This window comes from Petaurus breviceps, unplaced genomic scaffold (assembly GCF_028583685.1).
Source record: "Petaurus breviceps papuanus isolate PSGF00001 unplaced genomic scaffold, PetGlider_PUasm1.0 90994, whole genome shotgun sequence".
NCBI lineage: Eukaryota > Metazoa > Chordata > Mammalia > Diprotodontia > Petauridae > Petaurus > Petaurus breviceps.
This window is the reverse complement of record NW_027187393.1, coordinates 9,722,202-9,737,860: the sequence shown is the minus strand read 5'-3', so window position 1 is coordinate 9,737,860 and position 15,659 is coordinate 9,722,202. Positions and strand designations below refer to the sequence as shown.

At 41.2% G+C, this 15,659-nt stretch overlaps 1 protein-coding gene across 3 annotated transcripts in view; it reads right to left on the bottom strand.

Moving 5' to 3' along the window:
* The window catches only part of PTPRT (protein tyrosine phosphatase receptor type T), a 1,346,273-nt gene that overhangs the window by 655,315 nt on the left and 675,299 nt on the right, over positions 1-15,659 (bottom strand). For all 3 annotated transcript variants that reach the window (XM_069077714.1, XM_069077712.1, XM_069077713.1), the window contains exon 7: positions 1,543-1,836. In XM_069077714.1, coding sequence (XP_068933815.1) covers positions 1,543-1,836 — 294 coding nt within the window. The remainder of the gene's footprint in view (positions 1-1,542; positions 1,837-15,659) is intronic.

Genomic DNA, 15,659 nt, shown 5'->3' with positions numbered 1-15,659 from the left:
GGTAATATATAGATCAGGATAACTGGAGATGAACTTGGAAGAGCCCGGTAACAGAGGAAGCAAAGCATAAGCACCAGAAGGCCTTTCCCAAGGGAAATGCATCCTCCAAAGTGCCACAAGAAGGACAGGGCAGGAACAGTTACAGCCAGGAGAGGTCAGCTTTCTATTGCGAGTCTGAGGTAAGGAGAGATACTAGACCCTGGTGTGTGTGCGTGCGCCTACACTCGCACACGTGCATGTGTGCATGAAAGGGAGACACTTTTATCAGCTGGGATCATGGTTGCCATACCAATCATGACAAAGAATTCTTCCAGAAATTCTGCTAATGAAAGTATTGGACACCATTACTCGAGTTTCTCCACATTAACAACAACTTCAACCTGCCACAGCCACCATCACTCCCAGCAAAGAGATTCACATGCCTCAGGATGCAGCCCAGGATTAAACAATGTGTGCAGCCCCCAGGTACAGCCCCATCTGTGAGGAGCCCCTCACTCTCACATCCAGTGCTGCCAGAGCTAGAGACCTCAGCAGCACAGTCTCTTCTACTCTGCTTATTTATGTCCTGGACCCTTCCCAGATTCCCTAGGGAGAAATTTGCTAAGCTGGACTTCCATATAATATGGTGAGCTCCTGTCCAAACGATTGCCCCTGCAGGCACTGGCTGGAGGCTGGCCCTTCCTTCCTCCTCTGTGGCATAAAAAGGTGTGCTGTATTCAAGGACAAATCTAAGGGTCCTAGTCAGGGATAGAGCTGAGGGAGGAATATGTATCATCCTTTGTGTCTCCAGAGAAGTCAAAATTTGTTCTGGGAGCTCTGCTGGTCTACATGAGTTTCTGTGGTAGCAAGAGAAGTTGAGGAGACTTCCTGGAACCAGTTCAGGTGTCCAGTGGCAAGGGCTCAACAATGAGAACTCACCACAGGCTAGTTTGTGTAGACTTGTGTCTGAGAATGTGATTCTGAAGGTGCACCGATGACTTTTATTACACAGAACTTCCAGGGAAAAGATAGGACCCCATTGTATATTGCAACCCAGTTTCTGCCACCACCAAATAAAGTTTACAACTACACAATTCCACAACTGCAAAGACATCTTGGGCTTGTCGACCTTCATCCTGGTGGTTGAAGAAAACCAAGAGTGTTCAGGAGCATGAGCAACAATACACAAGAGAGGGTTTGTGAAGGACGGTAAGATCCCTTTGTGTGCAGGTGGCAGAACTGTACCATTCACTCCACGATAACTTCATGCCAGTAAGTTTAACAAAGTGTCTTCAGAGCCCCAGGCAAGCCTCCTCTAAACACCTGCCCAGTGATTACACGCTCTCTGAGCAGGAAAACTAGGCAAGGGCTCGGAAACACAGTCTGAACCAGAAGGCGACTCCAAAGTACAGGCTGAGCCTTTTCTGTCACTATCAAGCATGGGAAACATGACTTGGCAAACATTAAGGGATTATGCCATCACAAAAAGCCAAGAGGAGAAACAGCCCCTGAATGCCTGCCAGCCCCCAAAGCCATCAATCAGTCCCCGGCGGAGCTCCCTACCTGCACACTTGGTCCTGGTGGTCAGAGGTGGACCTGGGGGGCCCGTCCCACCCTCGCCTGGCCGGGTGAGCAGCACTCGAATCTCATACTCCACGTCAGGGTCCAGGTGCCATAGCTTGTAGTTGGGTGAATCAACGATGTGGGTCTCAGCCCAGTTTCCTGTGGTTGTACGGTACTCCACCTCCTTCAGGATGATGGGCCCATCTCCAATGATGGAGTTGGCATTTGGTTTAATCCACAGATAGGTGGCCCCGACTGCCAGCAGCTCAGGAGGAGCAATGGGCGTGGGAGGTTCTGGGAGAAAAAAAATAAAAAGAAACAAAGCATTAGAGAACAAGTGAATTAAACCCAAAATGGAAATAAGATTAAGCCCAAAGCCATTAACTCAGGACTAACGCACAGAGAGTAGAATGATAGAACTCTTGGAGCTAGAAAGCACCAAACAAATATCTAGCTCAAACCCAACCTCAACCACAAAATGCTTTTACAATGTCTGCAACAGATATTGCAGCCCAAATTCAGCTTGAATACCTCCAGTGATGGGGAGCCCATGACCTCACCATTTTAGATGAAAACATATAGTATACTCTTTCTGGTTCCCATCTCTTTCCAAAGAAACAGACACTTTTGCAACAGTTCATAGAGGTTTTAGTCTCTCTGTCTTTCTGTTTGTCTCTTTCTGTCTCTCTCTCTCTCTCCATTCAATCACTGAGACTGGGTGGCCCTTGCTTACTCTCTGGCTGGAAATGAAACAGGCCCAAGGCCACTGCCGATCTGCACGGAATCTCTGACCTGCTTGATTTTCAGCCTGAGCCAGTTTGCCCCTTTCTTAGGCAGCCTGATGGCCCCTATCTCCCAGGTTATTGTGCCCCTATGTTGGTGCTGACTTAGTATGAACTCAAATCAGTTTTAATCCTACTGTGGTCCATAAATCCCGAGCTTAGGCAATTCACCAGCTTCAGTCTCTCTCCGTAGTTGTCATTATAGGTGTGTACCCCCGTACTTGGCTATTTAGAATTTTAAAACAACCCAACACATTATTACAGGTACAAAACTGGATCACATTCCCCTGTAGGCTGATAGGAAGTAAGCATCTTACAGAGAAAAGAGTGTTCAAATTCCACCTTTGTCATTTGTTACCTGATGCTGCCTTTGGCAAGTCACTGCTCTGCAGGTCTCAGTTTCCTCAAGAGTAAAATGAGGAGGTTGATGTAAATGGCCTCCAAGATCCCTCATAGCTCCAGACCTGTGATCCTATGGTTTATAAGACCTCCTTCTTATCTAGAAAAGCTCGCTGTCTACCCTTTGGGTCTCAGAGACAACATTAGCTTTGGTTAAAGTAGTAGGCTTATTATAAGTCACAATTCCTCCATGTCATTATGGCATGAAAGCAGTCAGGGGCTCTTGAAAGGTCTGCCAGGTGGGGGCAAAAGTCAGGCAGGTCATGCCAGGTTCAAGCACTTCTGGGCCATGGCCCATGTGCCTGTCATCCAACTAGCAACCTAGTTAAGGGCAGGGAAGCCCCATCCCAGAGGGCTGGCCAGAAAGGTGTGAATTTTATTTTGTACAACTCATAAAGACATCTACCTGGGGATAGAAGGATCTGGTCTGTCTTAGAGAATGGAGCACTTAGATGGAGAAAAAATGGAGTTCTTTCTTAGAACTATAGAATTCATGGGGACTTCAGAAGTCATCTGGTCCAACCCAATCCTTATCAGGACTTTCCTCTATGACATCTTCACCAATTACCTTTCTAGTCTCTGCTCAATCTCTAGAGATGGGAGACTCATTATATCCCAAAGCAAACTGCTCCACTTTGGGGTAGTTCCAATTGCTGAAAAATTTTTCTCTCACATCAGACTGAAATCCAATTCTCTGCACTTCCACCCACTGTCCCTAGTTTTGCCCTCTAGGACCAAAAAGGAACATCCATATATCCCTCATCCATATAATGACTCTTCAGATGCTTGAAGTTCCCCCATCTACCCCCAAGGCTTTGCTTCTCCAGGTTAAAACATTCCCACTTCCTTCACTCAGTCCTTAAGTTGGTTCAAGTTTCCTCAGCAGAATGGACCTTCTCCTTGGGACATGCTCTAGCTTCCTAAAATATGGGACTTAGATCTGAAAACAATATTCCAGGTGGGGTCTGAGTAAATTGATTTTAACTTCCTATTCTCTATACACTACTTCTATTAAGGTAGCCTGAGATTAAATTACTATTAGTTGGCTGCCATATCACCCTGTCAACTCCTACTGAGCTTGAGGAAACAAAAAACCTCCGAGAACTTTTACACTCATTGTCATCTATCCATGCCTTCCCCCATCCTCTACCCACAGAGTTATTATTTTAATCCACATCTAAAACTTTCCATCTACATAGTTTAAAACATATCTTATGTTTAGCCTAATTTTCTGGCCTGATGATATATTTTCAAATGCCAATTTTGTCATTACCTTTCTCTCCCTGGTTCAAATTATCTGCAAATTTGATAAACATGTCCTTTATGCTTTCGTGTAAGTCACTGATTTACAGGGACATGAATGTATATATGCCTTAGGGCACTCCACTGGAGATATTACTCTGATCCGTTAATCATCTGGTGTGGAATCTGGTGTTTCAAACAGTTCCTAAACCCATCTAGCTTTACCATAAATCATATTGACTATTACAGGCTGTAAAGTATCTATGGGAATAAAACTATGCTGAATAGGGCCTAGGAAAGCAGTAGGGAACCTGCGTCCTCAATGCCACATGTGGCCTTCTATATCTTTGTATGTGGTCATTTGACCGACTCCAAGCTTCACAGAACAAATCCTTTTATTAAGGGGATTTGTTCTATGAAGTTTGGATTCAGTCAAAGGGCCACACTTGAATACCTAGAGGGCCACATGTGGCCTTGAGGCTGCCGTTTCCATATCCCTGGCCTAAAAGATATTAAAATCTTTCAGGACACAGTCTGTCTACTATAGTAAAAAGGAGGACTTAAGATCAGTCCTAGGCAAGGTGAGTCCCTTGCAAAGTTATAGTGTTTATTATATGGTCCTGGGTTATTTTCAACATGTTTATATACAACTTTTTTATTGTTCCAAACAAATGAAGTAAACTGACCAGTATCTAGGGTCATGCCTTTCTCTTTTATAAACATAGCCCTCTTCTTTTCAACTGTCCAGCTACTAGAAATCTTCCCTCTCATGAGTTTCCAAAGGTGGGATCTGTAGCTTGGTGATGCCTTTGACTGGTTTGCTATTAAACAATTTAGAAGCAGCTAAGTGGCCTAATGGATAGAGGGCTGGGCCTAGAATCAAGAAGGTCTAAGTTTATGTCTGGCCTCAGAGACTTCCTAGCTGGTAAGTTTGGATATATAGATCTATGAGTCATCTACACAGAAATGATAGTTAAACTCATGGGAGCTAATGAAGGGACAGAGGAAGAAAAAGGGGGGGAGGATATCAGAAGAAGAGAAAAGGGTCCAGAAGAGAACTTTTGCGAAATCCACCTTTAGGGGCTGTAAATATAAATGATAAGCCAGAAATGAGACTTTGGAAAATCGGGAGGCATAGACCTATGAAGCAGTCTTTTACAGATTCTCTTCCAGGATTTTCTGTTCCCCTATCCCATGTGACAGTTCTCATTCCAAGATCCATAAGGGGAAAAAAAGTGTTAAACATCTCAACCATATGGTACCAACATTCCTATAGATAAAAAACAAGCCACTGAATGCCAGAGCTACAAGAGACATTAAAGATTTTCTCTTCTGATTTCTTGCTTTTACAGAGGGGGACACTGAGGCACAAAGAAGCTAAGACTTTTTTTAAGCAAGGTTACACAGCAATTTAGAGCTGGGAGTGTCCAGGAAATTTCCAAAACAATTTCTTTTTCCTCTTCTTTGGCCTGCATTCTTTAGTTTTACATCAGAGGGGATTTTTAAGCACTGCTTCACCTGAGCCTTTGAAACATAAAGGAAGATTCTGGCAGCCAGAATCCCTTGCACTCCTTCAGGGTCCTGTCACAGCCTCCCTTTGGGCATGAGGTATAAGGGACCATGAGTGCTGCAGAACTCAGTGGATGGAGCTGTGGGCAAAGCTGCCAAGTCAGTCGTACATGTGGGCTTGCATATTTGTAGGCGTTTTAGTTCAGATTAATTCACAGTAGGAGCCATAGGCAATCTCACAGGCAACAGTAAAAGTTTCATGACTGTAGCTCATCTGCCATCTTCACTTTGAGTTCAAACATTCAACAGGAAAGAACATCTGCACATGGGGTTGTTCTCCAGAGCACTTCACCCCACAATGAAGGCTTCTTTTTTGTTATTAATCTCATGTGAAACATGCTGGGCTACAACCTCTAACACAGCCATTCTTCTCAAGGAAGAGATTTATATTATGAAATATAAAGGTAAGAGTAGGGCAGCTACAGGTAGAAGCAAGACCACTGCATTATTTCTCTGAACACCTGCAGGTAAAGTCATGGGGTCAGAAGGTCATAGACCCTAGAGCTGCAAGAAGTCTTACAGGTTATCAGCATTCTCTTGGAAAAGAAATTACTGAGCCATAGAAGGCCAGAGTTACAATTTTTCCAGATTTTCCAGATCGTTTTACAGAGAGAGAAATGAATGAGATTAAGGGTCTTGTCCAGAGTACCAAAGGTATTGTCAGAGTTGAGTTTTGACCACAGATCCTTTGGTTCCATAGTCAATGCTCTGGTTTCAAATACTGAACCTGAATCCTGTTACCTGAGTGACCCTTAGACAAGCCATATTCACACTCTGAAGATTTCCTCAGACATAAAGTAAAATGAGAGGCTTGGACTAGCTGAGGCAGAAAGCACAGTTCAGAGGAAAGTGTGCTGAATTTGGAATGAAAAAAAAAAACTGGATTCAAATCCCAGATCTTGGGATTTGCTTGCTACTTGTGTGACCTTGGGTATGTCATCTTAATTTCTTTGGGCTTGTTTACTCATTTATAAGCTAGCTGGTCTCTAAAGCCCTTTCCTACTTAAAACCTATTATTTCTATTATTTCTAAATGTTCTGCTGGCTCAAAATCCTTGAATTATTGAAAAGAAAACAAAAGGGTCTAGTCAAAATGATTTAAATCACAAATGCCTAATAGTTATCATGAATGTCCAAATATATGCACCAATAATAGCATTTTTACAATGCTTTACAATGCACATGGTGATTTCCTCCCTATCACTCACTGAGTCACGTAAGGCAAGTATTCTTATCTTTATTTTACAGATGAGGAAACTGAGGCTCGGGTAACAAATTTACTCTTTCCATTCAGTTTCCATTGTTTCCTCTTGCTGCTGTTCTTTCCATGTATATTGTGGTAATTGCAATATGTATTGTTACCTTCACTCTGTTTCTCTTTGAGTCATGTTTTTTTTTTTTCTTTTTGGAGGGCAATTGGGGTTAAGTAACTTGCCCAAGGTCACACGGCTAGTTTTTGTGTTAAGTGTCTGAGGCCAGATTTGAACTCAGGTCCTGACTCCAGGGCCGGTGGTCTACTCACTGCGCCACCTAGCCGCCCCCGAGTCATGTTTTTTAATGAATCCAAATTTCTCTGAGTCACTTCATCTCTTTAGGCCTCAGTTTCCTCTGAGACCTTTCACAGTTGTTAACATAAGTAATAAATTTCTGAGCCAGGACTCGAAAACAACACTTCTGATTGCAAGAATAATATTTGCTGAAGCAAGCTAAAGAAAAATGTTATGCAAAACCATGATTTTTGCTAGAATAAGACTCAATACTGAATCATTGACATATCATTGACTGCAATTTTATGGAGTACTTTCTTCATTGACACAGACCACAACTGATTCATACCTTTTCCATTTTGTTCAACTCTTGACCATGGCCTTACATGGATTCTCCACTGGGAATCTGTCTACTCAATGTCTTAGAGACCTTCCTCTAGATGTCCTAGGCACTGTGTGGATTAAATTTGGTACATGGGATCTCCATTGATTATCCCTTTCTCCCATTCTATGACTGAATGGTCTTCTTTTCCAGTCATCTAGATTATTTGCAATATTTCTCACACCACTTCTCCCATGCAAGTTTCCTCTAGAAACATTGCAGCCTATTCACGCTCATTATGAGTCTAACTGTTGACTCTCAGCTTTGATTCTGTGGGAAAAGTAATATTCCATGATTTCTAACCTCAGAGCATCACCACAAGAATATTATTAAAAGGATGGGCTATGCTTCAGATTATAGATCACTGGAAAGGGCCTTGAAAGTCATTAAATCCAATATCCTCTTATTATAGAAGAGGAAAACTGAGGACCACAGAAGGAAGTATCCTGGAGAAGCTTTAGTTCATCAAAAATGGGACCATGTAGATAATGATTACCATGATATAAATGGAAAGAACAGCAGCAACAAAACAATAGAAATTGAATGTTGGAACATTATAATGCTTATGCTTGGCTCCAAAGGAGAGATAGAAAACATCAGCATTAATCTATCAAACTACAGCTTTTGCTTGAACCTTCATCTACTTCTTTGTAGGGTTGAGGGGTCATGGATGTGCATATAATCTCATACTTTTTCATACTTTTGTTAGTTTTATAGATTTTTAAAAGTTTGTTTTTTTTTATAATACAGGATGGCTCTCAGGAAACAGGATAGAGGAGGAATACAGTAGAAAATGGAGGTGGCTTTCAAAACCAAAGTTATTGATGAAAATTATTTTTTTCATCACTACTAATCTTCCCAAGGTCTGGGCTCAATTCTGGGTGCAACTCCTAGTCCATGCCCAAAGTCTGCCAAAGACCATGAACTAAATAAACAGCTCTTATCACTTGTCCGTTCAATTAGACCAGAGGTATTCTTTATCTCATAGAATTTTTCCAGGGCATTGCTAGTCAGGAAGCTTTGGGCTAGATGTGATTCTCATTTAGGAAATTTGTTGCATTCCAAACCTTGATGCAAAGAGAAATATGCAGAGGCCTTTGCACATGAAAGGAATGCCACTTGGGCTTGAGTTCTTTGTGGGATGTCTATAAACCATGACAGTCAATCACAAACCAAATTATTTCTAATTGTCACATTTTTTTCAAGAAGTCTTATAGGATTTCGACGTATGCATGGGAGACACTTCTTCAAAGGAGGGTCTTGAAGATCACATTTTGTTCTACCAAATCAAATATTCAAACAATAAAATCGAGGGGATCTTGACTCCTCTATACCTTTTAGCCAGTTATACGACTATAAATTGTAATGATATATGGAATTTCCTTTGCAAAAGCCTGTAGGTACCTTTCTCATATCTTAAACAGGGATATCATCAATCTATGTGTTGATTATTATTATGAAAATTGGGAAAGTGGATATATATGACTAATTAATTAAATTAAATTAATAAATTAAATAAATCAAATAAAGTGGGCATGTATGGTAATTAAAACTTATGGGAAAGTGGGCATATGTGGGTTGGTAACTAAAGATACTTTCTCAGTAACATATTTTTGTTAATAATGTCAAAGGTTTTGTTCCTCCCACCCCAATCCTGCCTAACTTTTTGGCATTCTCTATTCTTTCAGAGACCTTGAGAATTAATCCTGCTATGCCTTCAAAATTGTGTCACCAAGAATACTCCATGAGACTTTGCACTGGCTGTCCATCCCTCATGTCTAGGATACTCTCCCTCCTCACCTCACAGCTCAAATTTTGCTTTCTTCAGGAGGCTGCCCTCAGGACCTTCCCTCTGGGGCTCCTTCCATTTGCACTGTATATATTTTGTATGTACACAGTTATTTGCATGCTATCTCCCCCATTTGATTATGAGTAGAGGGGAGAGAAGGAGGTTTTGCCTTTCTTTGTCCCCCAGAGCTTAGCACAGTGCCTGACACATAGTAATCAATTATAAACGCTTGTTGGTGGACTAACATCCAGCTAACACAGGATACATTCTGAATGGACTTAGTTTTGTTCAGTTGTCCTCCCATCATTACCTTCTTTACTGCCATCTTTACTTTGCTTGAGTAGTAATGCCAGCAAAATGGCTCATGCTACTCTTGCATTTTCCAGTTTACAGAAAGCTTCCCTAAAGAAACCATAAAAATGCCAGTCTAGGCCATTTTGGATCCTTATAATTGGAGAGCCTGTGTCTGCCAACTCCAGTGAAATATAATGGCTGCACCTGTGCACAACTGCTTGAAAATATCAAAGGGGCATCCTTGGAAGTAGAATGCAGGCTCCTTGAAGGTAGTGTCTGTTCCATTTCATCTTTGTAACTCCCTTGTTATATGGCTATGGAACATGGAACACAACCATGTCTAATGATTTGAAAATGAGGGAAGGCAATGTAGAAGCAAATGCATGTGGCAGGTGTGAGAACTGCAACACTCTTAGGAACTTCTTGGGTGGGGGGTAAAAAAAGTCATCAGTGAAATGTATGATTGATGAAGAAGAGGGTCTGGTCATGTGTCAAGGATGAGAAATACTGGGTGGGTGGATCAAACATTTCAAAGGCATTTTTTTTATTTCAGAAAAGAAGAGAAGTGGTCTATCCCCCTGCTGGGGGAACCCGCTGGGGTTAGCTAGGCACACAGAATGGACAGGCATGGGTGGGCTTCCTCTGCATTGCTGCATTGGGACATTCACACTGATGAGAACAAATACTCATTTCAGTTTGTGAGTATCCCCAGTGCCTAACACGATACTTTTGCTCAAAGAAAGGAAAATGAGGCAAAGTATAGAAAGTGTTTTGCACATCTGAAAGTACTACATAAATGGCACCTATTAGTATCAGTGTTCTTTTGCTTACATTACTATGTGCTTTATGAACATTTGTCCTTAAACAGACTAAAATCTTTCCAAGATATTCCATAGAAACTAAAGCTGAAGTCACTGTGACAGTCAGCTGACTCTCTCTGCTGTATCTGAGGCAGAATCTGAATTCAAGTGTTCCTGATGCCAAGTACAGCACTCTATCTACTGTACCACATAGCTGCCACGATGACAGCACATGCATGGGTGTATGTGTGCATGCACATGCGCCTGCATATGTATTTGAGTGGAAACAAAAGAATATCAAATCTCCAATATTGTAAGTGCACAATAGGTCAAAGTAAAGGGAAATTTGAGTAAAAGAAGACCTTTGGGAGCACCTGGGTGGTGCAGTGGATAGTGCACCACCAGTCCTGGAGCCGGGAGGACCAGGGTTCAAATTTGACCTTCAAAGAAAAAAAGAGAGATCTTTGAAACCCAAAGCATGTTTTAGCTTTAGTACCTAAAACTACACTAAGACTTTTAGGACACCTTGTATCTGATACTGTTAGATTTAATCTCTCCAACCACAGATGTATCATTGCAAAGCTTAGTACCACTGCTTGTGGAATCCTATAGTTAGTTTGTCAATCACTCTCCAGTTCTACGACCTTTAAAAAAAATACCCGTAAAGAGAGGGGCTCTTCAGATGTGGATAGAGCAGTATAAAGAGTGCCTTCCCACTTAGCCTCTATGCAGTTCAGCAGCTCTGCTCTCATGGTACATGGAGAGGTTGAAAGCCGCATATTCTCCTTCTGACAAGCTATTCTGCCTTTCTATGCTTTAGGGTGGGAAGAATTGGGCTAGATGAAATATTTTAAATAATATTTCATTGTATGGACAATAGGCATGTTTTATCCATTTAAATTCTCCTGTATGAAGGGGAAGTATGATGAATTGGATAAAGAGTTAGCAGGGAAGGTCTGGGTTCAAGTTCCATCTCTGACACATGTTGGCTCTGTGATCCTGGTCAACTTGCTTAGCTCAGCCTCTTGTTGCCCTAAGCAAATCTAAGCTGCAAAGCAAATGCTGACCTTCCATGATAGAGAAAGTTCCTTACCCTCACCTCCTTTATCCTTGTGTTTCTGAATCAGAATTACTAAAAAAAAAAAAAAGCTCACAATTCTCCTCATCACTCTCTTTTTCTAGATAGGAACAAGAAGTTGGACATAGGTATAACTTGATATCTGCGAGAGACTTTAGAGATCATCCAGAAGTATAACACCCTTATCTTACAGATGAAGAAACTGAGGCTCAGAAATGTTAAATGACTTGGCTAAGGTAATGGAAGCAGTGACCCTGAGAGTCAAGATTTGAACCCAAGTCTGACCCAGAATTCCAACACCAGTGGAATCATAAGTCCAGTCCTCATGTCTGCCCCTAGCCTTGCCTAGATTGTTCTGCTGTAATGTAATGGAATAGCTATAGAATCATCAAATCTCAGAGTTGGAAGGGACATCAGAGGAGAGAGGCTGCATGTGAGATGACCTGGGTTTGAATCCTGGCTCTTTCATTTACTTCCTGTGTGGTCTTGAGCAAGTCACTTCATCTCTAAACTCTAAGGTTCCTTCTAATTCTGTGTCTATGATCCTAAGATATTAACTCCTCTCATCAAAATTGTAACCAAAGAAAAATCCTTTTCCCCACATCCCCAAATGGCGATCCAATCTCTGATGAACAACTATGGATAAGGGGCACATCCTACAACCCAGGAAAGTTTAGAGCATTACTAATTGCTGGAAAGTTTTTTGTCCTGTCAATCCAAAATCATCTATTACTCATCACTCCTACTTCTGCCCTCTGGGACCAAACAGAATAAGTCTAAGGAAAAAATCTTTTCAAGTGACAGACCTTCAAATGCTTGATGAGCACAGGGTCCAAATACAGCAAGAAACCCTTTACCACAGCTTGGCACAGGGTAGTCTGGCAGGTGCTGAGTTTCTCCTCTATGACTCAGCTTACTGGGCTACACATCACTCCCATCAGGGCTGCGAATGTGGAGGTGTGATTACAGCAGCAAGTGAGTTCTCAAAAACCGCAGTGTTGTGGAATGGAGGGGGAGAGAAGTATCTCCCAATGGGTTGCAGATGGTAAAATGAGTCCCATTAGACTGGTGATAGAGGGCTTGGATTCTACAAACATCAGAAAAAGAGAAGGAAAAAAACCCTACTACTTACCAGCCTAGTCTGGTTCCAGCTCAGCTGAACAGCTGTATAGCTGAAGAAATCAAATGAAGAGTTGGAGAAAGGGAGGGAAGGGAGGTGAGGCTGTCTAGGCAAAGGAGATAAGTACTTGGGAACCACAGAGTTGTCACAAAATGAGTAGGACAATATTGTCACTAAACATTAACAGAGTAGACTTTCCATTTGACTAATTCTACAAATGTCCCATTTTATTGAGACCAAATCTTGTATATGTATCAAGAAATATGTGTGTGCATACACACACACAACATTTAAACTAATCCACAAAAATGTACCATGTGAAAATTGGCAGAGGACATACTGAAAAGACTGATTTGCAGAGAGACTCTGGCTCTGCCACTTACTGGTCATATAACACTAGGAAAGTCTTTTTACTTCTCTTATGACTTTACTTTTTACTTCTCTGAAACTCAATTTTCTTCATCTATAAAGCAGAAGGGAGATTTAGACTAGCCTAGCATGTTATAATGGATAAAGAACCAGCCTTAAGGCCAAGAGAACCTATGGTTGTTTTGCCTCTGACTCATACTGGCTCTGTGACCCTGCACAAGTCACTTAACCTTTCAATGGTCTCTTCAATTCAACAATAATGTCTTTAAGATTGTAAATTGAAAAGATGCCAATAGGAGTCCCCTATACCAATAAAATCACAAATTGAGTCCCTATACATATTACTATCCCATCAATCAATCAACAAGTACTTGTTAAGCAATTACAATATGCCATGCACTGAGCTAGCTCTGTTAATACAAAAACAAAAATGAAACAGCCTCTGAACTCAAGAAACTTATTTTCTATTAAGGAAAACAACCGATTCACATATATTTTTAAAATATACAAAGTACATATAAGGTAACATCATGGGGGTAGGTAGGCATCAACATCTGGAGTGGGAGGGGGGAATTAGAAAATAACTAAGCCTTGAAGTAAAGTAGGGATTCTAATAAAGGAAGGTAAAGAGGGCATGTATTCAAAACACGGAGAACAGCCAGTGAAATTAATAAAGATGGGAGATAAGAATGCTATAGATGAAGAACAAGAAGACAATATGGCTAGAAAGGAGAATTCATGAAAGGGAGAAATGTGGACAACAGAATTAATAAGAATTGCCCACTGACTGGATACGTTGAACGAAGAATAAAGAGAAGGAGGAGAAAGACAGAAGAGAAGGAGAGAATCTCAGGACAGAGAGTTGAGGTATACCCAGAGGTGGGGATGAGATATGGATGATGATCTAGTAAAGGAGAGTGAGCAGGGTTAGTCCACACACGTTTAGAAAACCAAGAGCAATGCCACAAAAATCTGGCTGGTGGTTGTCCTTCATTCCCAAAGAGGACCAAAAATGCCATCACTATGTTAAAGTCAAGTTTCAATACGTGCAACTGTGGCTGATCAGAGCAATATGATCTTGGAATGCTCTACCACAGTCAGGCACAAATCGTTTGTGTTAACATTTGGGGTAGATAATTTAAATTTGTGCATCCTGCATTTCCTTTGAGCTGTTTCAATTTTGCTTTGCTCACAGAGTATCCCCATTTTGAGTGGTCCTGTGCCAGTGTCTCCCATGCCATAAATCTCCAAATTCTTGAGAGAGACCTTGAAAGTGTCCTTGTATCACTTCTGACTACCATGAGAACACCTGCCCTGTGTGAGTTCTCCACAAAACAGTCTTTTTGGCAAGGGCATGTTTTGCATTCAAACAACCTGGCCAGCCCTTTGGAGTTGTGCTCTCTGAAGTAAAGTTTGAATGCTTGACAGTTCAGTTTAAGAAAGGACCTCAGTATCTGGTATCTTATCCTGTCAGGTGATCTTCAGAATATTCCTAAGACAATTCAAATGGAAGTGATTCAGTTTCCTGGAATGGCATTGGCAGACCTCATTTATCTTAGGTTAAGTAAAGTAGGGATTCTCTTAATAATCCCTTCCTAACTGAAACTCCAACTGAAGAAGAGGTTTTGAATGCTATTAGTGCTCCTTTTGTTTGGCAAAGCACCTGGTCCTGATTCTATTACAGCTGAGATTTACAAGGTTGGGGCTCCATCGCTCATACAAAAGATGACTGAAATTTTCCAGGTTATATGGCAAGAGGCTATCCCCCAGGAGCTTGAATACGCCTCCATTGTTCATCTCTATAAAGGTAAAGGAAATAGATTGTCCTGCAACAATCACAAGAGGGTCTCTTTCTTAGTCACTGCAGGAAAGATTCTTGCCAGAATCCTCCTTAATAGGCTGATTCTTCACCCAGAAGATGGTTATCTAACTGAGAATCAGTGTGGCTTCAAAAAGGGCCGAGAAATAGTCAATATGATGTTTGCTGCCCAACAACTCCAGGAGAAATGTCAGGATCAGAAGAGAGGTATGTACACAATGTTCATAGACCAAGGCCTTTGATACTGTTAGTTGTGAGGGCTTATGGAAAATTATGCTAAAATTTAGTTGCCCAGAGAAGTTCATCAGCCAGAAGTAAAGAATAACAAATGGCATCATAAACTACAGAGAGATGAAGAAGGAAGAGTACCAAGAAAAGGATACTGGAGTTGGCACTTAAGAACTCATTGATAACTTTGAAGAGAACAATTTCAGTTGAGTGATGGAGTCAGAAGTTTCCAAGAGCTGAGGAGAGAAGTAGTGAAAGCAACCAATGTGGATATTTTCTCGGAATATTTCTGTGAAAATGAGAAGAGGTAGGGACGGCAGCTTCGGTAGATGACAAGGTCAAATAAGATTTGTTTTTATTTTTGTTTTTTTTGCTGGCTAATTTTAAGAAATAGGAAGGCTTGAATGTGTTTGTAGGAAGCAATGAAATAATCAGTAAATAAAGAGGGACTGAAGATTAAAAATAGAAATTATGATTGTGGGGATAAGTAGGAGATAATTAAATTAAGGATAAAAGTGGTAAGAAGAAGAGCTAACTTCAACATAGATTGGAGTAAAGGAGAAGAGATCATGAGAATCACATGAAGTTCTGAGACATTGAGTGGGGGACAGGGAGAAGCTTTATGGAAGATGATCTCTATTTTCTTGGTAAAGAATAAAATAATTTAGAGTAATTTTTTATAGGTATTGGAGGTGGTTGGAGCAGGAACTCAAGCAAGAACGAACTCTAAGAATAAAAAAAAAAACTTTTAGATAATCTC